The sequence below is a fragment of the Mus caroli genome, chromosome 18 (genome assembly GCF_900094665.2).
Source record: "Mus caroli chromosome 18, CAROLI_EIJ_v1.1, whole genome shotgun sequence".
NCBI classification, from domain to species: domain Eukaryota; kingdom Metazoa; phylum Chordata; class Mammalia; order Rodentia; family Muridae; genus Mus; species Mus caroli.
This window is the reverse complement of record NC_034587.1, coordinates 21,965,085-21,989,941: the sequence shown is the minus strand read 5'-3', so window position 1 is coordinate 21,989,941 and position 24,857 is coordinate 21,965,085. Positions and strand designations below refer to the sequence as shown.

General features: G+C 44.4%; 1 protein-coding gene across 4 annotated transcripts in view; it reads right to left on the bottom strand.

Moving 5' to 3' along the window:
- Fhod3 (formin homology 2 domain containing 3) overlaps window positions 1-24,857 on the bottom strand; it is a 416,962-nt gene that overhangs the window by 120,879 nt on the left and 271,226 nt on the right. For all 4 annotated transcript variants that reach the window (XM_021150413.1, XM_021150415.1, XM_029472088.1 and 1 more), the window contains exons 8-10: window positions 21,350-21,444; window positions 17,048-17,191; window positions 9,766-10,007 (exon numbers count right to left, since the gene is read on the bottom strand). In XM_021150413.1, the coding sequence (XP_021006072.1) occupies window positions 9,766-10,007; window positions 17,048-17,191; window positions 21,350-21,444 (481 nt within the window). The remainder of the gene's footprint in view (window positions 1-9,765; window positions 10,008-17,047; window positions 17,192-21,349; window positions 21,445-24,857) is intronic.

Below are 24,857 nucleotides of genomic sequence, written 5' to 3'. Positions count from 1 at the left end.
CTCCCTCCCTCCCTCCCTCCCTCCCTTCCCTTCTTCCCCACTGAATACTAGCAGCTCTTCTGCCTGTATTCACATGCATGCAGAGCCTACCATCTCACCTTTCCTGCCTGTTACTCTCCATCTCCATCTCATTAATGTCCTGCTAACACCAGGAAGCAAAGAGATGCAATAGATATCCATGACACCATGGAGTAGACACATGTATATGGGTATGGCCCAAGACAAATCAATTCTGAGAAGTCTCTCATAATAATGACCTCATTTCAAGTTAAAACAAAACCAAATCAAACCACATGCTGACAAAAGAACACTTGACAAATGTGACTATACAAATCTGACAAACCTCTGTATAGGAAAGAACAGCATCAATTTCAGAAAGCAGCATCCTACTGAATGTACAAATATTCCTTGCCAGCTATTTAACAGATGCTTAGTACACAGAATATTTGTTTCAGTGTGAGTACAGTGTTTCTGTCATTGCCACCATCTTTCTGATCTCAGAGTGACAGTGTGGCCTAAGGCCAGGTCTGTTTTCTTCAGTCCTCCATGGACCTTTGCCTAACACTTCATCACCATTGCCTGTATTCAGAGACAACTTATCTTTTGTTCTCACATTTGGCCTCCAACTTGTATCTTTGGGGTTATCTGTCATTAGTCCAGAATTACCACCAGGCTTCCTCCATTTAGCCCTTTTTCTCCCCTCCTTCTTTCCCTGGTCCTTCTCTTTATGGTGCCTTGCTATGTAGTCCCGGCTGGCTGGTCCTAAATTCTCAGAGATTCTCTTGTGTCTGCTTCTCAAGTACTAGGACAATAGGTATGTACCACCATGCCTAGCCTAACCGTAGAACGTAGGAAGCAAAACTGATACTGCTCCACCCATGAGTGGATCTAATCAATGAACAACTCTTGAAAAAAGCCATGCTCTCTTCTCAAAGGCCTCTTGGGAACCACATGTCCTCATGTCCACACCATCAAGGACCACCTCGGAAGTCCAAGCTCAGCAGCAAAGGTTGTGAGCATCCTGGATGGGAAGGTGTGTGTTATAGGAAACACAGGGTCTGTGCAGGTCAAAGGGGAGCAAACTTAGCTCTTCACCAACCAAATCAGCCAGGCCTTCCCTTTAGCCAACATGTGAATAGTCTGGTCTCCTTGTGAAATCTCACACCATCAGAGTCCACTAGCCTGAGAAGCACTCACACTTGAGGACGAGCACGTTAAAAGTCTCTTGACTGGGGAGTGGGTAGCAGTCTCCTCGGTATCATTTCATAAGATGATGATCTAGCACTCTCTTTGCCAGGCCTTTATCTCTGTTTCTCTGCCTCTTAGTTTACCTTTCCTGCTTTTCAGCCTAGGCTTCACCTCTCAGCTGTACATATTTGGTTCCTCCAGGTGCCTGTCCAAATGACTGGAGACTACTAGTTCTAGGTCTTTCAAACACACCATACCCAGAGGCTATGAGTGAGCCAGCCCAGAATCCTACACTACTGGGTGCTTGGGAATCAGCTCAAACTCTGAATGTGACCGAGTCACTGTCCTGTAAACCACACTATTCTGCATCTCACCACACCCCACACTTTCTATCCTCTAGGTTTTCTACTTCCAGGTCTCAAAGACCCACCCCAATGCACACACGTGTGTGTGCACACGCACACACACACACACACACACACTGACTTTTTTATCTGAAACTAATTGCTGGCTCTGTGTGGGTTTTAGGATCAGTGTCTACCAATTTCCTCAGAATCTAGAAAGATCCCCAAATATACCATGCCATCAGCAAAGATCGAACTCCCAAGAAATTGGCAATCTAGTCATGGTTTTTCCAAAAGTCAAAAACTTTACCATTTGACTTCTTCCTCCCAGCCCAAGTAGTTCCCTCCCCAGGCTACTTCTTCCGTAACCCAGTCTTTGTTTCCTCCAGCCCGCCTTTTGCTAGACAGTGCTCTGGAAGGGCCTTGGACATTGCCACACCCCTGGCTGCCATCCAGTAATACTTCAGGAGGTCACGGGCCTTGTGAGTGCAACCCACTCATGACAGATCACTTACCATCAGATAACCCTTCCCAAGTAGCTGCTTGCTGCCCATGGTACCAGTGCCTGTTAATCTGGTTGTTGTGAAATCCTCTAGCAAGTTTATGCTAGATAATAAAATATTCTCTCCAGCTCATGTCCATATTATTTAACAATTACCTTCTATAAAAGAACACTAGCTGGGGAAGCTTCAGGGTATGAAGTGGCTAACATAACCCCCAACCTGCTTAAGTGCACATTTTTTTTTTTTTTTTTTTTTTTTGCTGTGTATCTTAACTGTCCTATCACCCTCTTAAGGAGATCTATGGCTGAACTCAAGCCTGAGGATCAGTCAGACCTCTGCTCTTGACCACCATATCTGTTCCTGACTGCAGCTGGCCAAGCCTGGCTGTAGGAGCCAGCACTTAATAAGTCACCCGAGGCAAAGATTTTATGTTAATGTTATGTCATGCCTACTTGCTTCATAGTTCACTTTTCCCTTGTAAACAGATTGCTTATTGCCAACAATTCCCAAGAGATGGGTCAACTTCATTACTCTGCTGCAGACCCCACAGGTAACCACTGGATGAATCCTGTAACTCTGGCAACAGAGCCCTGTGGATAAGTCCTGTCCTAAAACATAAGCAGCCAAGTATATCTCATCCTTATCAAAATATAGCAAGATGAGATCACTGGTCCACTGGGGTCTGTAATTAGGCTCTCCATTTGCCCACTGCTTCCTGCGGCTGATGGAGTCATGCCAATGTGCTTCTCCCACTTTTAGGAGCATAGTGAGTATCTCCAATCTCTCCCCTGTACTCCCGCCCACAGGCTCGCCTCATGGCCTGGCTCCCCTCATCCCACCACCCACTGGGCCACTAATTGGTGTACTGACTTTCAGATGCTAAAACAGCAGATGCACCTAGGGCTACGCTTCTTCTCAGTGAGTGTCTGTTCTCTGCAATCTTCTCTCTCCATCTCTGCCGGAATGGCTGGTTAGTCTCTGTCCATTGGGAAGCTTTGTTCCAGGATTAGCATTTTCAGAAGTCCTTTTCAGCAGCCATAGTAGTGACCATTTATGAGAAAAGCAATCCAAATGATAACTAAAACCCAATCAAAACCAATAATCAATACAGATCTTTAAGACCACCAAGCTCAAGTAATCATTTCCTCTGAATGACATTTTTTCCCTCAGGGAATCTAATTAGCCCCTCAAAGCTAAAACATTGCCCCTCTCAAACACATTCTTGCCCATCAGAGAGTCCTTCCAGTCAGTCATGTTTGGTTGGGTACAAGCTCTAAGCCATGTTTGGTCACTGTTGAGCAGTACAATCTATGGCAAGTCCCCTGTCTATTAAATAAAAAGGACACTACAACTTTGTCCATGGACATTACAATACACAAAAAACTGCCTAGCACCCCATACAGCACATGGCAAGTAAAGTGGATGTGGAGGTCAACTTTGTAAAATAAAGAGTGGGATGGAGAGTAAGGCACCACAGGCTCCTGAGACTCCTTGAAAAGTCCTGATCAGCCATACAAGCCATTAGATGAAAGATGGCTCCCAGAACACTAGTGAGACAGCAAAAGGAAGCGAGGCCAGGGTGGAGGCTGTTTCCCCTGTCTTCATTAAAGTCCTAACCAGTGGTGAAGTTCCCCCCCTCCCCATCCTTCTGAGTAACAGCATCATGCAGTGCTTTCACTGGGGCACAGTTACAGTAGAGTAAGATAATTGGCTGAGGATTTAGAGGCTTGGGGTTGGCTCAAACACTGTATATAAGCTTATTTGCTATACAATAAACTCAGATTTGCACCCTGATGCTGGTCTCAGAGTCTGACTCCCAGGACTCATCAAAGGACTCCACTGCCTCTCATCCCCCATCCTCAGTCCTGTTCCTACAAGCAAATGCTTCGTGAGTGGTATTCACCTTTCCATGGAGGAAACCTTGACCTTCCCAGGTCTACCACCAATTGGGTGGCATTCAGGATCTTTTTGGAGCTGAGCCTAGGACAGGCATGAGAGAAATATCCGAAGCCTGGCTTTACTATCACAGTTTTCTAGCAACTTACACCTGGCCATTGCTTTATAGTAGGGACAGATAGCGTCACACTAATACTGACAGCTGCAATGCTCAGAAAGCTTTACAGAGCACATAAGCATCCACCAGGCAACTGGCAGCTAGTAGTTGCTGGGAGATCTTTTTCTTCAGTGGTGTAGCTGCCCATAAGTTGCCCACACTCCTGTGAGTAACACCAGTTAAATTCATTGGTATTTAGAGCTACACTTGGGTCGAATCGTTTGTGTCTGTCATCAGTGCCCTATCTGGGGCAGAGGGACCAGCAAAAGCTCACACAACCGCCTATGTTTTCATCCTAATGACTTTTCAATTCATTAAAATGGATACTGCTGTTTCAAATACAGCAAGCACCTCTTTATCATTCTTCTTCATACAACTTACACGGAAAACACATCAATGTTTGTATTTAGCCTTTTAACTTCTGTGCCAACCATTGACAAGATCAGCAACCCAAGGAGAACTGTGAATCTGGCCCCCCAGCCACCTGCACATCTCTGGTTATATGAGCCTGCACACCTACCCCAGCAAAGGGTCATGAGGCCTGCCTCAGGCTAGCACACCTCTGTTATGTAAGTATATGGCTGCCTTGCCAATTTGTTTCGTGAAGGTGTCACATTCCAAGATGTCAATTTTTTGGAATGTGATAGACTCAAGGCTGATTCGAACTGGCTGTGTTTGGTTGCTGATTGATTCATTTGTTTTAGTCAAGCCTGTTCCTAACTGAATTCAGTGTTACTTGCTGAGAATCTGAAGAGTGAAAATTTGCTAAAACAAATACTAGAAAAAGGGTTCTGCCATAACTGACATAAGCCAGAGTGACCAGGGTTAAGAAATTCCACAACTCCATTCTTGTTTTAAAAAAAAAGATGCTGTCTCTGTGATAGCTGTAAAATGCCAACGAAAGCTTTATACCAGGAATATCATGTACAGACCTGAATTTTTAACAGATTCATAATGTTTTCTAAATCAAGTTAATTTTGCTCCAAAGTTTGGTATGTAAACATTTGAAGCAGATACACAAAGTCCCATATCGTTCTTTAAAAAAGAAAAGAGAAGAAAGGAAAGGAAAGGAAAGGAAAGGAAAGGAAAGGAAAGGAAAGGAAAGGAAAGGAAAGGAAAGGAAAGGAAAGGAAAGGAAAGGAAAGGAAAAGAANAGGAAAGGAAAGGAAAGGAAAGGAAAGGAAAGGAAAGGAAAGGAAAGGAAAGGAAAGGAAAGGAAAGGAAAGGAAAGGAAAAGAAAAGAAAAGAAAAGAAAAGAAAAGAAAAGAAAAGAAAAGAAAAGAAAAGAAAAGAAAAGAAAAGAAAAGAAAAGAAAACTACCTTGGCTACCTTGTCCAACAGCCATTCCCAATCCTGTAAGCATCCCAAGAAGGAAGTGAAAGCTCCAGCCAATTATGTGAGCCTACTAAGGCCTGGTTCCTGATGTATCACTCACTCCCACACTGCAGAAGAGCTAACTCTTCATGGAGGGGTGCCCTGTGCACAACAGGATAGCATCCCTGGACTCTTCCTACCTTGGGTCCACAGGATCCCAGCATGCCAGTAGTGATAACCCAAAAGCATAGCCAGGTGTCCCTTGAATGGTAAAGCCATTCCTGGTTGAGAACTACTTCCTTAGGGATCACTAGAACTGTGCTTATCTTGCTGTGACCTCCCTAACTCCATCTCCCTGCATATGTCATTAGCCCCTTTCTTCCCACCCTACCCCAGCTTATCACCCATCCTTCTCCAACTTCACCTATATCACAGGAATTTGTGATCCACAAGATCTTCTTAATCTCTTCATGGGATTTTCCTCCCAGGGTCTCATATACCCTAAGCTGTCCTCAAACTTGCTATGTAGCTCAGGATGACCTTGAGCTCTCAGTCTTCCTGGCTCCATTACCTGAGTGCCAGAGTTATGCTCACGTGCCATCATATCTGGCTTATGTGGTGACAGGGTACAGCCCTGGCTTGTGCATGCTAGGCAAGCCGCCCACCTACTGAGGCACGTCACAGTTTCCTTTTCCTTCTTGTTCTAACCCTAACTATAGATTCCCCAGTCTCCCCATATATATGGTTTCCCTGTCCTTCCTCATATTTTCCTCATTGGCAATTTCAGCCCATCACACCGCCCCAGGTTCTCTAAAATTAGCTGGCTCTTGAGAATAATAGTGGGTAAAATACAACCAGTGAACTCAATTTGGCCGAAAACCTATTTTGGAGAGCCTAGACATTAGTATATATTTTGCATTTATAATGGTTGGTGGGGGTTGGGGGAAGCACGGGAGATTAATATTTCATGACATCTAAGATTTGCATGACAGCCAGTCATCACTGCCCTTTGGTACACGTGGCAGAAGTCTAGGTCTTTCACTCCCCAGCCAGCTGTCACTGTGCACATCTTGCCAGGCACTCTTCCGTGTTCTGAACTACACACATGGCTGAGAGCTAGATGGGACCTCACAGGTGTCGGTTGACTTAGTGAGTTTCAGAATTACCTCTGGAGAGTGGAATGTTGTATGCAACTCAACAGGATGGGGAGTGGAGTTGCACGCAAGGCCCTGTGCAGTGTTTCCTACCAGAAACACCAGAAGACAGAACAGAAAGAGACCTATTGTGTGCTGAAAGCAAGCACCTGGTTGAATAGGGGCATGCTTGGGTAGGTAAATTAAGGCCAGAGACTGTAATAAAAAGCAGGAAATATATGGGTAGAATAGGGGGTACATGAAAGAAAGAGCCCGAGCCTGTGCATGCACTCCACTGGGTTCCTGCTTTAGGCTAGACAAATGTCAAGAATGTTTTAGTCTTTCAGATGACCATACATGGTGGCAATTTGAATGAAATTGATTGCTGGGGTTTGAAAGTTTTGAGCATTTTTTGCTAACTAGATAACTTCAAATAATTTTCTCAGTAGTAAATGAAAATTCTATGATCTTTCTGCTTATAATCAAATCTGCAAAAATAAAATACAGAAATGAAATTTGCTATGATATAAACATTACATTAAAAATGTCTCAGGTAACGGATGATTAATAAAGTCTACCTTATTTGGCCAATGACCATTGTAGAAGCCATTACATGGTAATATGAGTCCAGGGTCACACTATCATTACTAAAATGATAGCAATAATCTTGGCAGGCCTATGTCTGTAAGGAAGTGTGGTATAGTGTCCTTTTTAATTCTTCTTGAATATTTGTATTTACCTCAAGTGAAGACATGCCCATATGAAGACCAGTTCTTTTCCTAAGAGTCTGAAGGATAAGTCTTGTCCAATGCAAATGTTTAAAGAGTGGGTTGGTGGGAAGTAGCTATGAACACTGAGAGCCAAGAATTGAGCTTAACTCACAGTTCAGTCCATCCCCTACTCCTGTCTCCATTGCAAAGCCCACCATACCTTCTGTCTGGCACTTGTCCCACCCTGTTCAAGGGGGTCTTTTTATTTTTGAGAACTAAACTCAAATGATGTGAGCAGAAAGTTCCACACACATTTCCAATACTATGAGTCTCCTCCTGACTTTCACAGTTCTGTCTTCTCCAATGTGCTGGCATCATTTGTGTCACAAAAGAATAAAACCCAGCCTCCTATGTGGCATCTACAGGAACCTTACTGTAGAAAGAATCAAGTATGTCCAGGGAGTTCACAGCCTTGCTTCCTGGGCCTCCAGGGCGGCTTGATTCTGAAGTCCTATGTTCAGTGCACAGAGGTTGAGTAGGTGCCTCTGCTAAGCACGGGGAGAATATTTCCCATTTTCTTTCTCGCCATCCTTTCCCGAATTGTACCCTTGCTTTGAAGTGAATTGTACCATTGCCTACCACCCCAGATCCCCTCCAACAGGCTCTATGGAAAAAGTTATTTCAAAGTTACCAGACTGTCCAATGTCGTCTCTCCTCAGGTTCATACTTTTAACTTCCCTTCACTTCCGGTTTTGCATTACTAAGGACCAAACTCAGGACCTTGCATGTGCCTAGCAAGTGCTCTATACTGAGCGACACCCTAGCTCCTTTTGATGTCTTCTCATCTCTATAAACTAGAAACTACTTTTCCCACATGCTACTAAATTCATATTAAAGTAATAACATCAGCACAATGAAATATGCATACTTCTTGGAAAGAACAAGAAAAGCAATGTTCAGAGCGGTGTCTCTGTATCCTCTCTCTACCCCAGATTCAATTCCTGCTGAGGCTAGAATATGGAGACTATGAGCTCTCCCAGGACAATCCCCTGCACCGCTGTCATCCTTGACAACTTACCAAAAGATTCGGTCACTCAAACACACAACATATGAACCTTTGAAAAGCAGAAGAGGAAGAACGAGGCCAGATACAAGCACAGCGTGAATCTGAGTCAAGAACCCTCAAGGCCAACAAGGCTAGCCCATGTCTGCCTTCAGCAACTCCACTGATTTAAATAAATGGTTTTGAGCTGCTGTATGTGTACATTTTCTTCATCCTCCTCTGAGTCAATTGCCCAAACTGCCAGCACTTACTGGGGAAGTGCTTCAGGTGCAGTGTGGCTTGGCTCTGGATGAGTTTCTTCAAGGTCCTGGGTCACAAAATGCAATGCTCATGGTAAATCCTCCTAACTTTAATCTATTTAGAAGTTTGGAGCATTCACTAGAGTAGAGCTGGTCATACAACTTCAGAAACTGGACCACTGGGGCCATGACATAGAAAGGGATCATGCTTGCTGCACATGTATCTCAAACCAGGCCCTCCTCCTGCTTTCTGGTTAGCAGGCAAAGACATGTGTGGCCTGCTGCATGTCCATGCAACCCCATGAGCCCCACACTGCTCGGTGATGGAGATGGTGGGCTAGTCTCTCTGCAGTGGGGGTTGGGAGAAACACACTCATTCTTGGTGATTGACGTTCTAAAGGCTGTCCAATATTCTGAGTTATTTTTTCCTACACCAGGCTGCTGGGTAGGCTAAATTTGACTCCCACACATATTTCCAGGATGAGAGAGAATGTAGAGCCTTTGATACTGATAAGAGCATGCCTAGCATCTGGCCTCAGCAGCAAATGAATAGGGTACCTCTGTGGCCCACTTGGGACCTGAGAAGCCAGGCCACCCTTCTGATGTTTTCCCCAGAATCATACAAGGCTCCCACAGGTACCATCAAGTTTCCTGTTTTGAATCTATAATAAATTCTCATAGGTCTATGGGTCCCTCTCTCTCTTTCTACCTACCTCGTTCTCTTTCTCCCGGCTTAGATATGAGGTCCATAAAGATAAAGATCATACATCTGTTGTATACATGCATATGTATATTCATACCTTTGAATGGACATCCAATAAACATGTTTACTGAGTAAGCAGATGCTGAAATGAGAATGTGCTGAATATAGAAAGATGTCTTTAAAATTACATGTTTATTCTACATATCCAAAACCAATCTGTATATGGCTACATTACCTCCAGAGCCACCAACCTTGCATATCTGTGTGGCATACCATTTATTTCTAGGCCATGGCTTTGGACTTGGATTTTGCTGTTTTGCAAAATAATAGATGGGTTTAGTAAGGTCAAGTTTAGGCTTGCCATCAGGAGAAGCTAAATGGAAGCTCTCTGAGGGATGTATGGTAGAGGAGAGGCAGGGAGCAAGGCCAGGAGGCCCTACCATCTAGTGGGGAGGGAAATCGTGATCAGTACACGTGACCTTTCACCCTCTTCCCACCACCAGGGTTAGGCTTACTTTTCACAGAGGTCTCGTACTTGGCTGGGTTTGAAAGCAGGAACAGACTGGGAGCAGGGACTGGTGGGAGCTGACAGTGGGCTCTTGATATTCTGGATTGAGTGTCTACGGCTCCTTCTGCGGTCGAGGCCCTGTTGCTCACCCACAGTGCCACCAGAACACATGCTGGCTCTCCTCCGGTCCCGGTGCCCACTGGGGGGTGGCTCAGCTGTCTCATCACCATCTTCATGCCTGAGTGCCACCTAGAAAAGCAGAATATAACAGGCAAGTCAAACTTCATAGCTTTCCTCAGGCCTTGATTGTGACTGTATGTCAACTCTAAATAGATTGAAAACTGCTTTTGTTTATTTCCCTACATTGCAGGCCACTGTTCCATCTCAAAATGACCCTCACATGTGTCCAGAGGTCAAGCTCAATCCGTGATTGCACAGTGTCTGTCACTATGGATCCTATGAACCAAATATGTGAAATTGTCAGAAATCTAAATGTTTTCATCAGATTTTCATCACCATGACTAAATATCTGAGAAAGTCAACTTAACAAAGAAAGATTTGTTTGGGTTCATGGTGTTAAATAGTTTGGGTGTGTTTGGCTCTATAGGAAGACAGTGACATCACAGTGGAAGACCATTGTGGAAGAAAGCTGCTCAACACCTTGGTACCCAAGAATCAGTGAACCAAATACCCACCTACAGGACATTTAGGAAACAGAGCCAAGCTGCTCACTCCATGGTAGCCAGGATGTAGATAGTGACACAGAGAAGAGTTTTGTCTTAAAAGGCCTCCCCTGGGGGCCTACTTCTACGACCTAGACTCTTCCTCCTTGTTACCACCACTTAACACTACAACCAAATCATGTATCCATTAGTGGTTTAAGTTGCTCCTCGTATTAATGACCAGACCAGCTCCTAGTGACTGAATCCAACTGAACCTCTGGAAGCCATTCCTATGCAAACCATAACACTAACATGGACCTCACACCCACACTTCCAGTTGACTGGCCATCGTCCTGCCTTCACTCTTCTCCATTCCTGGAGTCAGAGGCTTTCCTAAGGCCTCCTGGATTCCATACCCACTCATTTCTGAGCTGCCTTTCCCAAAGAGGGTGCTCAGAGGAAGACAGAGCAGGTAAGAGCCATGGGTTCCAGGAGAATGGGGGCTGGCTTCTCTGCTAGTCTTTCTGAAAGGCTTTCTACAGCGCTATGTACTATATGATTCCAGAAGCCTACTTGAGAACAGTTGTGCTCTCGGATAACCTTCAGTGCCTAGGGTGGAGCTTGCACATACTGCAATAAAGACATGTGACATATTGCTTTTTAAAAATATCCTCACCTAAGACAGAGGCAGGTGGGTATCTGTGAAGTTGAGGCCAGCCTGGCCTACATAGTAAGTTCTAGGACAGCCGTGAGTCAAAGGGAGACCTTGTCTCCAAATACACACACATACACACACACACACACACACACACACACACACACACACACACACACAGAGAGAGAGAGAGAGAGCGCAAGAGAGAGAGAGAGAACAGAGACAGAGAGAGTGAGAGGGAGAGGGAGCTAGAGAGAGAAGAAGGGAGGAAGGGAGAGGGAAAGGTTGATTCTCTAGGGCTGGTGAGACGGCTCAGTGAAGACACTTTACATTAAGCCTAAGAACTTGAGTTCAAATACCTTAGGAAGCATCCTAAAATGTTTTTCAATACATTTTCCTTTTAAAAAGTAATACAAATTTATACAGAGAACTTTCAGTTTTATAGGCAAAGCCTGGGCCTCTTGGCCCCATATACTTCTCTGCTTGCCTTTTATCAAAGGTTACTTTACGAAGGCCTGTGTGACTCCTTCTTCAGAGACCTTGCATATCCAGCTCTGATCAAACTCCAGGCTAAATGATACTCTAAAGCAATGGTTCTCAGCCTTCTTAAGGCTTTAATACAGCCTTTAATATAGTTCCTCATGTGCTGACGTCCAACCATAAAGTATTTTCATTGCTTCTTTATTACTGTAATCGTGCTACTGTTATGAATCATAATGTAAATGTCTGTGTTTTTGGATGGTCTTAGGCAATCCCCATGACCGGATCATTTGACCCCCAAGGGGTCATGAGCCAGAGGTTGAGATCTGTTGCTCTAAAGCTTTCCAGCTCCATTTGACTCTGCTGTGTATTTCTCACCTCAGCTTACTCTAGCTGCAAGCTTGGCCCCTCAGCCTCTCTTACTCGTCCCCATCATGGGGTTTTTACATCTGCATGCTATGTCATGTCATGTCATACCATATCATATCTAGTTTGGTTTTCATGTGTATTGCCTGTAAATCTAGACAGTAAAAAGAGCATTTCCCTTAGTGTTGAGCAGACCTTTGTGTGCTTGGCTCTGCCACTAATAAACTAGATGGAGCCAGCAGCAAGTTACATTCTCTCTGGTTCCTTGGTGAGAGTAGCTATACTTGTGAGGATATCAAAGATGAGGGGTGTCTCTGTGAGTGGCACTCAAGCAGTGATGCCCTCTTCTGACCCAAGCAGAGGGTCATAGTCAGGAAGCTCCCATACTCTTCCATTACACAGAACCACTAGGTTAGGCAACCTGCAGCCCAACTGGACCAGACTCAACTAAGCCCAGCAGCTTGTTAGGTCAAGCAACTGTGGAGCACACGGTCCAACATATGCCCAAATGTGTAAGTTTTCTTGTTTTGAAGCTGTTTACAACTTAATCCAGCCCAGTGAGAGGATGGAGGAATAAAGAGATGATGGAGAACTGGGAATGTTACATGGTTTCACCTCCCCAGGACAGAGAAGTGAACTTCTGCAAAAGCAATGGTCTGATATTTTCACACCTATGCTCCCTTGACAGGGGGAGCCTGGCTAGGGCCAGCGTCTCAGCCACTCCTGTCAAAGTTCAGGGAATTCTATCAGTAGCAAAGGCACACAGCTGATGAACAACAGGTCATCTACCTCCACCCTTCACTCCTCATTTCTTCCAACCACAACTTCTAGATAAGATGGATTTAGTGTGACCCTGCAATCATTCTCAGACACAGTATTAAAAGGGCAAGACCTGATGAGTTCACCTAAGGCTCATCCTTGTAAAATCTCACTGGAAATTCCCATCTTAGGAATCCTGTCTGGAAGCACAAACATTAAAAATGAAGGTCAATGTGTGATAAGTCACAGTTGTCATCTCAGCTTTAAACCCTAAGTGGCACTGTGTGGGCAAGCTTGAGAATGACAGCACCTCGCCAGTGGCAGTGTTCCTGAGCGTTTCTAGTCTATTTTCCCCCGTTTCTGACAGAATGCTCTTAGGCCATGTGAACTCCCCCTGACCTAAGTGTTCACTCCGTTCCTTATTAAGCACACATTTGCAGTGATATGAGAGTGTCTAACGCGCAGTTCAGATATTTCTAATTCTTTGTCTAACCTCAAAGGTCCAAAGATCAAGTGACATTCCTCTCACAGTGCCTCCCTGAGAGGCACGGCGTGCAGGACTCGCTTTCATTGCCCCATGTCAAGGAAAGGGGAGATGAACAGAACGTTCATGCAAAGCGAAGAATCTCAGGAAGTAATTTGGGCAATGCTGTGATGTACAAGTCACTAGGGGAACTGCTCAAATTCAGGTCCACGACAAGACACTGGTCAAAGGAGGAAGGGAGAGGAAAGAAGGAGGAGGAGATGGTGGTGATCGAGTTGTACAGTCAGGTGTGGTGGTACAGCCTATAATCCCAGCAACTTGGGAGCCAAGGCAGGAATATTCTGAGCACAAGGCCAGCCTGGACTGTATATAAGCCCCTGTTGTAAGTAGGAACAAGAAGAGGGGCTATAGTGAATTATGCACAATTGCTATAAAACCTCTGAAACCTTTGATTCTAGTTATTATTAGTAAATACCCAGAGGAGGAGGGTTTCAGTGCTATTCTTGGCATAGTATTTTAAATATCCTTTACTGTGGAAAATTCAGACAGACACAAGAGACAGGGATGAGTGGGAACGGTGGGACACGCACACTACCCACAGCAGTGCACCAGCTGCCAACACAGAGTCTATATTCCCCATTTATATCTCACTTTTTTTTTGTTTTTTTTTTTGGTTTTTTTTGAGACAGGGTTTCTCTCTCACTTTTGCCTTCAATCCCATGAACCAATTTTTCAAAGAGCTATCTAAGATTTTATCATTATCATCTGTAAATATTTTAATATATTCACTAAAATGATTGCTAAAACCATAATCACTATATTATTGTCCTACTTAACATAGCTTCTTAACATGATCAAATATTAATTTTGGGTGGATGACTCTAGGGAGAGACCACTGGGCCTGGGCATGCTAAACACATTCTCCACCCATGAGCTACACTGATGACTGTATAATATTAGGTCTCTAGTGACTTACACACCACCTTGTGTCATCCCCTTCCACCTAGGCTTAGTTGTGTAACTTGCTTTGAGCTATTCAAACATTTTTAATGGAGCTCAAAACTAGTACCATTTCTCTAAGTTGTTATCATTATGTGACTGTGACCCATGCCAGGCAGCTGTCTTAGTAACACATGTGACCCTTTTAAACCTGCTGTCTCACGCCTATACAATTCCGTTCAGCTGTTAGGTGGGGTGCATGTCAGTGCCATGCGAAGAGGTTGTGGCCACAACACAGCATTATAGACACTCACACCTTGCTTCCTTACCTGTGTCATTCCCTACACTGAGGCTAGGCTTGGCCACATGACTTGCTTTGCTCAATAGGCCACCAGTAAACATGGCACCAAGCCTGTCAGTATTTGTGCTAGTCTCGCTTTTCACAAATTCTGCTGTCCTGTGAAGAAGTGGGATCATTCATGACCTAGACAAATCAAGCCAGATGATCAAGGCTTCTTGGAACCTCCCAGGTACAATAAGGCCGGCCACCAGGTAGCTGAACCAAATGAAAATATCTTAGTTAAGCCAAGCCAAATTCCTGATTCTAAGAACAGTGGCTTTTGCTTTATAGCTGTTGATTATGGTATGTTTGTTATACATCAGGATATCACTGATATACCTACATACCAATAAAACACACACACACACACACACACACACTATTGAATGGAAAGTTGTCAGGAAAAGAGAATCATTTATTACCAAGTTCTAAAAATACCAGCGATTTCTCAGCCTGAAGTCTCCAGCCTTAAGATGTCTTTCTCCTTACAGAAAGAACAGTTTTAGATCTAAAAACTAACACATATGATCTGACAAAAGATTTTTTTATCTTGGCCATTTATACATTTGAAAAAAAATCACATGTGGCTATAAATTTTCAATACATTTAATTAAACATGGATCAAATCACCTTTCTGAAATGGAATTAAATTACACAAAACTAGGCCTGTCCCAGAAAGCCCAAGACATGTGGCCACCAGACATCCTGCCCCAGTAGGAAGCACTCTAGAAGTCTACCCAAGATCTCTGCAGGCACTTGAGAAATTCAAAGTCTTTTTGAGGAAAGTATTGGCTCTGTGTGTAGATTCTTCTTGCTATCCTTGCACATATTTAAAGTTGGCTGCCTAGGACAGCAAATGTTTTCTAAAAATGCATTAACATTCAGATAGGAATGAGGACCCAGACTCTGTCTGCTACCTAAAATATTTGGTTGTCACCCTGAGTTATGACTTGGGCATCAGCATAAGCCATGCCCTTCCTGAGCCCCACCCCTGGCGATACACATGTGTGATGTTTGCAGGAGATGGTCATCCAAGCACTTAAGAAATTTTAGCTGTGTTGGGCCCTTGCATTCAAATGAGGCATGGAGCATAGGATTTCGGTTTCTCAAAGTGACAGACAGACAGGATTGTCACGAGAACTTTTAGACAGAGGCATGGATACCAGAAACATTTGCTTTTGAACAGTGGAGGACTGGGAACAAGTAACAGAAGCCCCTTGCCAACAAGGCTTCATGGAGATGACACTTCAGAGAGATTGCCAGTGGGTGAATAGAGAAAAAGAAGGCAGAGGGAAGGAGAGGAAGGTAAAGGCTCCTCAAATGACCCAGTTTCCCAGTTTCAACAGGAAGTTGAGTATGGTTGAACCTCCAAAGGCACCAATGGAGACTGGGGCCATGCAAAAGCCTACCCATAGGCAGACCATGAAATGGGGAGTCAGCAAGGCCCACCACTGAGCAATCCTGAGAGCTTTGCTTCCATGGGAACCTCATCTGCAGATGGACACAGAGAAGAAACACTCTCATGTCCTTCCAAAGATGCTACCTTCCCATATTAGCCAGTCACTTATACTGAATGATAACACAGAACAGGGATGATAACAGAATGATAACAGGGACAAACAAGAAGCCCAGTGTTTCTTTTACATCCTGCCCTTTATAACTGACCAGAAAGCTGATTACGGAATGCTGATAGAATGCATACAGATCCAGAGACAAAGCAAAACGAAACAAGGATTCTAACAGTGTCTTTCCCCTGTCGAAATATGACTGACAATGTAAACAGCACCTTCCAAATATGAGCTGAGAAATTTTGCCAACTCTCCTACAATTTAAATACTGTCATATTTGTATTTTAAATGCTATCACATAGTATGAAGATAACCAAGAATGTTTAATGTTAAACTTTGACATTTTTCCTTGTGATATACAGTCATAGACAGAAAAGCACGGTAGTAAGGTAAGAGAACACACAGAAGAAAGCAAATGTTGTGAAACATGCTTAAAGTACTGTTTTCTGTTGTTGGGATGGTGGCCTGCACCTATAATCCCAGCACGTGGGAGGTAGAGCCAGGATGATTTGGTGTTGAAGGTCACTCTGAGGCTAGCCTGGGCTACATAAGACTCTGCCTTTAAAATGGGGGGATGAGTTTTTTCAAAAAATACCCATAAATTTCTACTTCACAGGACATAGTCAGCTGATTAGCTCTCCCTCCCTCCCCCTCTTCCTTCCCCTCCACTCCCCCATCCTTCTTTCCACCTCCTCCACCTTGCCTCACTACCTGCTTTCTCCTTGAGTAGAGGTGCTGTCAAGCATAGTACATGTTCGTCAATACAGAATAGTTCCCAGTTTCCTCTGTGTCAAAGGTTCTTAAACCCAACTACATATTGGGGTCTCCTGGAATGCTTTTGGGGACAAGACGGCTAGCCCAGTTCTTAAGAGTTTCCAATTCAGGAGATCTGGGTGGGATCCAAAAGCTTACATTTCTAGAAAATTCCCCATGGTGTGGGAGCCCCTGTACCACACTTAGAACCCTAGTCTGGAAGACATGTGATTCACCCTTTGACCTTTGCTGATATTGTGGATGACTTAGAACATTCTATTACCTCATAGATATTAAACTGCTCCAGCAAGTCCAGGTCCGCCCCTTTCTTGTTCAAGTGCCTTTGGGACACAGCGGCAATGCCCAGCTCTTCCAGGCAGTCTACTACGTCATAGAAGGTGTCTTGATCTGGCAGGCCTGCCAGCGTCTACAAGAGAAGAACCAGATGCAAATGTATCTTAGAAGAACACCACAAGGCAATGAAGACATGTTTATGTGGTAGCTGGTGGCCTCGGTTATAAAAACCCATAATAGTACAAGGAACAAGACAAATCCATTCAATGAGGAAATCTCCCGAGTGGGAGCAGCGTGAACTCAGGACTCTTGCCCCTGTAGAAGCATTTGCAATCCAGTGGGGGCTGGGTACTCCTGTTGGTGAATTATTACACTCATGATTAGGCTAGCTAGGAGAAAGGATTTACAGGTATCATCAAGGTTCCAAATCAGATGGTCTTCCATAGTAAGTGGGAACACCCTTTAAAAGAGGGCATAGGTCTCTCCTGAGGTCAGACTGGTTTGGAAGAAAGAGCAAGACACAAGGCGTTGAAATACAGTATAGAAAAGAATTTAGCAGACATCCACAAAAGGCTGCCAGAGTCTGCCCTGGTCAGCAGCTTGATTGTAGCCTTGTGAGCCTCTGAGTAGCCAACCCAGTAAGGACTTGCCTGGACTCCTACCCCTTGAGAACTGTGGGATGACAAATGTGCATTGCTCCAAGCAGTTAAGCTTGTGGGAGCTGTCATATGCCAATGGAAATTTAATATACTTCTACATTTAGAATCAATATATTAGTGAGAGTTTACATTTAATGATTCTCTTCCATTAAAGTTCAGCAGAGCCTCCCTTTGGTCCTTGAAACTTTGTGAAACAAGGAATTTCAAAGCAGCTACCAAGAGCAAAGAAGACAGGTTAACTAGGGTAGGTAGGGTAACCAGACTTCGCTCTGAGTTCTACATCTCTTAAAGGGAGAATGCTCTCTCAGCCATGTCCTGCTCAGAACAGGAGCCTTGGGAGTTACTGCAAGCTCCTCACCTTACATATGAAGAAGATGAAGCCTCAGGAATGGGAGAGATTTCACAGATGACCAGAAATTACTGAAGACTGGAGTGAAGGCCCGCTCAGAGCCCAGATAAGTCTCCACTTACTCCTGCATTCCTCACAGGTTATTCCAGCCTGGACTCCCAGACTCTGCTCCAAGTCCCTATTTATTCTGCTGCCTTTGTATTTCTAAGACCACTTATATTTCAAATTTATTTTCAACATGTTAGCTTGCCATGTTGCCATGGATCAACTCTTGCATAGCGATCACCTCACAACCCTGGTTTCTCTGACAACTTCTATCAAAAGTAGAAAGAAGGCCTTTACATGCTAAATAGCAGACTTTTCTTTTTTATGCTGATCAGAGGCTTCAATTCATGTGGCTGACGTCAGAGATACGATCATCTCCATCACTCAGGAGACCCCAAAAGGATACCTCATAAGAGGTCATGACTTGGAAGCTGCAGGAGGCAGTCACACATGTGGACACCCTGTGCCTGCCACAGAGGCAGTCAACTGGGCTTTACCTGAGAACTACCAATAACTAAGATGCTGCCACCACTACCACCAGCACCACACCCTCCCTACCTGGCATGCCTTAGCAGACTCTATTACCACCACAATCTCACCCTTTGGGTTATAAAAGCTCTAACATTTAGTGAAGGTTAGAGATGGGATGGTAATGCTAAGCAGGAGATAACAGAAGATAACTGGACACACTCAAAATGCCTGTTGACTATGAAGGATGGAGGAAGCAATTCGAAGAAGGCAGGCTAGTTAGTTGGACTTAAAACCTCCTGCACAGAGGTGCGGGCCTGTCCACACATGACACAAAACATCTCCAATCTCCTTGACTCCACTCTCCCCGCTCTCTCTCCTTTCCTTCCTCATCCAGCTCCTATACCTAGAGTCAACAGGGAGTGTGTCTGTTTGTCTGTGACTATGTAGGCCAGAGGATTTCTGGTCCGATGCTTTCCTCAATGTCTTTCCAACTTAACCTTTGAGGGTCTCTCACTGAGCTTGGGACTCACTAATTCAGCTAGGCTTGCTGGCCAATGAGCTTCTAGGATCCACCTCTCTTACCATCATCAGCCTGGCTCTACATGGGTATTAGGGATCCCCAAGTCCTCCTGTCCTTGTGGCAGGCGCATTACTGACAGAGCCATCTCCCCAGCCCTACGAGGTTCTCTTTTCACATAAAACCCCAGGGGGCTAAGCTAAAACAGCTAATTCCCTTGTCTCACAGCAGCGTCAGTGGTTAAATAACCAAAGAGCCAGCTCTCCACAATAAGCAGATTTGAAGGCCTTTGCCAAGTAACAGGCCCCAAACTGAAGTTGCGAGTAGCCATGAAAAACTTGAGTTTGAGTTGAGCCTGTGGACCTCTGGTATTCGTGCAGGCTGCAGAAGGACTGTGGCATTTCCCCCTGTGCAGACACATAGTCACCTTTTCCAGACTATTGCTCCAATATGCTCAGCTATCTCCACCTCATCCACACCCGGGCGTCTCCCAGTTCCAGTGCCACGCTCATGGTTAAGACACCTACAGATGGCGCAGACCACGGCATTGCCAGAAGGTCCCAACGGCAAGAGTTTCCTGAGGCTGTCGACGCCCCACAGCTGCCTTACATCTGGTGATCCTCACCTCTGTTTTCTTTCAGACTTTGTCTTGCCAGGATCTGTCACTAACAATTCTTTACTGGCATTCATCAGAGACCAAACTTGGTCTTCAAGAAAAATTGTCTCTCCTTAGGTTTTCAGGGATAACTTGAGGGTAAAACTATCAGGCAGGATAAAACCAGTGTGGTAAAGCACGTGTTCCCAATGTCACCTGCCCCAGTGTCAGCTGAGAAAGTCAAGAGCCATGACCCTCAACTCTTTCCATGGGCAAATGGATAAGTTAGAGATCCATAGTCTCCCTCAAAAGATATATCAGTAACTATATTGGAAGGTATGTGTGCAGTACAATCATATATACCCCCCAAAGGGGTGAGTTATTAACATTCAAAGCATGACACCTGAGTCTCACAAGTCTTTCAGAGAGAAGGAATCTAGAGGAGGAGTAGTGCAAATGTAACAAACAGGTGTTATGGCTCACAATGTCATCTTAACACTCAGGAAACAGAGGCAGGAACATCACTGTGAGTTCAAGGACAGCCTGCTCTACACATTGAGTTCTAGCCAGGACTACATAGAGGAGACACTGTTTGGTCAAAACAAATACGTCTTCACTTTGTTAAGAGAAGCAAGTCTTCAGTTATATTCCAGCAATGGATTCTGGAACCTTCCAAGGCCTTTCTCCTCATCACTGCAGTTGTTCCTGTAGACCCACAGTCAACAGTCTAAATAGACAATCCTCGGGGATGGGGGGTGGGGATGGGGGGTGGGGATGGGGGGCAGTGACAATGATACTTGGGATGTAGGGTGTGACTGTCTGAGTTATGTGCATTAGGACCAAGACAGCCTGTTCAAGGTCAACATGGGAACCAAGGTGCCCACTTCTGGGGACAACCTCAAAGGACTGTGGCTGTCCTACAAGATGATGACCAGTGAGGGATGTGATAGCAGCAACAAGAACACAGATGTGAGGCCATGACAACATAAAGGAGATGGGCTCTGCCTCCAGAGTCCTCACCTCAGTCCAGGACTCAGAATTAACAAGCAAGAAACCATGTGTCTTCCTGAATAGTGGATCATTTCTTCCAAATCAGGGTGCTAATTCTAAAGGGGAAATATCATTACTGGTATGAAATGCCCTCCTACTATTCTTCTATTGCCTTCTAGCTACCAAGCTGGAACCACATGGTGTGGCTCACCACGAACAATTTACATTTCCACATGGTATCAGTTTCCACAGCTGCTGTAACTAGCTACCCTGAGTGAGGTGCCTTAACAAGTCATAATTTAACAATCTGAAAGTAAGGTATCAGCAGGGCTATGCTCTCTGTACCAGCTGATCTCTGTACCAGTGATCCTTCACTGGCTAGTTGGTTGTTAGCCAACTTTGGTCCTTGCTGGCCCACAGAGCACCATTTTAACCTTTGCCTCTGTCTTCATGTGGTTATTTTCCCTGGCTGTGTTTACACAGTCTTCCCTGCCCACCCCCCTTTTTCTCTTTTCCTCTTGTTATACCATCAATCATATCTGATTAGTTTGTCCTATTGACTGAGTTACATCTATAAAGACCCTCTTCATATGTACCAAGGTTTAAGGCTTCAACTCCTATTTTTTTTATGGTGAGGGCACAATCTAGAACACATGTTAACCAACCTTGTTCACTAGAGTCATTGCATAAACCAATAGCTCTGTGTCAACTCCATCTTTTTCCTCCAAGATTTCCATGATGTTGGACCAGGGTTTGACACCTACAAGTTAAGCAAAAATCATTAAGAACAGCAATTCAATGACACACATTATTCCAATCACACGTAAGTTTCACCAAGGATTCCTGCCTTGGGGATGGAGATTGTCTTGTAGTCATTGCATTTATAGGTGTGGACACATTGACAAGCTGGACTTGTGCCATCTTCCAATTAATATACTATCCTGTTTCATGTTCATTCTTAGTATCCATAACCATTTGCTTGAGAAGTCCCCTTTATTTTAAATATATAATTAAGTCTCTTCGTGTGCACACTTTTGGGAGGAAGATTTTACTGGCTGGAAAACCTTTAGGACAGAGCTAGAAAACAGCTCACATTCAAGACCATCAAGTCAAACGGAAGGTCACAGAGGAGGAGGCAATCTCTGGCACAGTTCCACGCCTGAGATAAATATTAGAAGTGATGGAAGCCCTGACTTACCCTTGGGTTGATGGGCTGGAATGTGAACCTTTCTTTGTGTGATTTCTCTATAAATTATCTCAAAAGGATATTACTTATTTTTTGCTAGACAAATTAAATTAAATTAAAAAAAAAAAACTAAACACAGCAGTTTCCAAATGCTGGTCCTTGGATGGGTTGTGATAGAGCTGATCTTGGCCTTGAAATAAACATTTTACAAAGGCAGAGTCAGTATCACTCTTGTTCATCTCTGCACTATCAGCGCAATGCCTGCACTAGAGCACAGGTCAATAAAATGCCTGAGAACAGTAATGATTTCTGAGAGAGCATTTAGTATGGAAAGATGGGACTGCTTTACAAGAGTGAGAGGGAAGATACACATGGTGAGACGAGAAAGCGGTCAGAAGGACTGAAGAGTAAGCTTCCTATAAGACATGATACACAGAGATTAACCCATACACAGAGATGGCGTCTCTCCCAGGGAGTGAACCTGGTCTCATCCTTAGCTGAGTTATCCAGCCAGTTAGAACCATGTGATCTCCCGCCTGTCTCTAAACTCTGAACCCACAGACACGCTCTCCCTCCTATTACCTACTGACTTCTTGCCTGATATTTATCATCAACCTCCTTTGCAGTAAGCACCAGGGTATAGCTGTTCTTCAAGCAACCAACAATGACAGCCAACCAGTAGATCCTTGCTCTCACTGTCCCAAGGAGTTCAGGAAGTAGCTGCTTGTGTTTCTAGTGGGGCACCCATCTCAAGGACTGTAGAGTTCCTAGCAGATAGCTAAAAAAGGGCCATGCTAGGGAGAATTCACTGAAGCTCTGTGTCTGGGAGAAAACACTGCAGCCAATAGCTTCTAATTTTTCTGGTGTTTCCAGACACAGGACTACCTTCCTCGCTGTTTACTTTGAATCCAACATGACTTGTGAGGCCTGAGGAAGGCAAAGCCAAACAATAGTCAGGTAGTCCAGAGAGAAGGAAAAAAACCTCACGCTTATACACATGTGTGCACATGCACACACACACACACACACACACACACACACACACACCAACTTTTTTATTCTAGCCCCCAAAGTAAAAGTATAGTAGACTAGGCCAAATGAGGCATTTAAAATGTTTACATATTCATATTCATCAATATTAACTGCTACCTATGATGTACTTTTTGTTTGTATGTTTTGCAGTAATGAGGACTGACTTCAGGGCCTCAGCATACCAGCCAGTCTGACACTGAGCTACACTACTGGGGCCTTGGTGATAGACTTTGCTTTCTTTCTAGGCTCTCTAAGTGGCCCACTCTAGGTCCATGTCACAAAATGAGCCCTCTGGTTACCTCATAGGTGGCCATGCATACTTTATAATCAAGTGAACCTGTTCTTCAACTGCTTTAGGTGGTAATGATTTTTTTTTTAGGGCTTTTAATTTATTTTCTTAGTTTTATTTGCTGATTCCTCAATTCTGAGGTTTTCCTATTGAAGAAAAAAAGAAAGACAACTGTCCCTACTTTCCCATGCCTGTTGTTCCTGCCAAGGAATGAGTCTGAAGCTTCCCTCTGGAGCAGAATTTATGGGTTCTTTGCACATGTGCCCAAGTGGACACGCTCAGCTCCTCTTCAGTCATCCCTGGCTCATAGGCTGTGCTCCAGCCCAGTTGAGAGGAAGCTGGAGACTGCTCTAAAACCTGCTGCTGGAAACACCTGGAATTCATGTTGCTCTCTGCATAACTCTATGACACATTTGTATGTTTAATTCCATCATAGAATCCTACGACAACTTTACTAGCAGTAAACCAAGATGACGTTATATGTATGCATTACAAAAATCACAGCCAAGACCACACATGTCCGTGAAGGAGCATGCTATTGAGCCACACATGATGAGGTTTCTCTGAGCTTTTCATTAGTGATATGCCTTTGTTTGCAGCTCTTCGTGTTTAGTGGCAGGCAGATGACAGAACTTGCCAAAGGTTGAAGAAATTTTATAGGCAAGATTTACCAAGCTGAGAAAACAATCTATGGGGATTTTTTTTTTTTTTTTACTAATTGAAAAAAGATGGCCATCATTTTGTCTTGTTGGACAGACTTAGGATAGCAGAGGCCTCAGGCTGGGGCTGTGGAATGAAGCTTGGATGTGGGAAATAAAGCCCTGGGTTCATCTGAGGGTTATTCCCACTCCACACCATGCCCTGGATGTAGTAGGAACTCCAGAGATGCTAGAAGACCCTATTCAACAAGGCCAAAAAAACCCTCAAAGCCATGAAAAGGATATCTCTGTATCATGGTCGCATGGCAAGTGCCCTTGAGTTACCCAATGTTTAAGAGATGCTAACAAAAAGCCCACCCATTGTCCTAGAATAACTCCACAGCTGGGGGTTTGGAAGACACATCCAGCAACGATGAATCAAGGGAGCCACCATGTTCCCAAATATCCACCATTTGCTTCAGGTTCTAACCACCTGGTTCTGAGAAAGCCAGTTTCTTAGCCACCGGTTGTCCTTAGGGCTGTTAGTTGGCCCTGTAATCTGCTCATAGCTCCTATCTGGTAGCAGATGACAACATGCTATGCTAGAGGGGAAGTGGGTGGGGTCTGGACCCACCTTCCAGACTTCAGCCTCTGTCCCTGTCTGAAGCTCTGCTATCTTAATGTACTCCTTCAGAGAGACCAGGAGTTGCTTCTAGGTTGGACTGACCATGTGTTGTGCAGCTCACCTGCTTGTTGACAGCAAAAGTGATTTGGGATCATCTGTAGACTGAGTTTTCAAACTATTACAGTCATGAAAAGAAAAATATAATTCAAAATTTTTCTTACTTATTTGAGTCTTTGTTGGGATGGTAATGATGGCAACCAAGTCCTCTTAGGAAGGAGAATGAGCAACAGGAGAAACAGGCACCCCAGCATTTCAGCTAAAGGCTTCACGCCACTACAGACCACAGCATGGTTCAGCTACAGTCCCTCCTCCTCCTCCTCCTCCTCCTCCCCCTCCTCCTCCT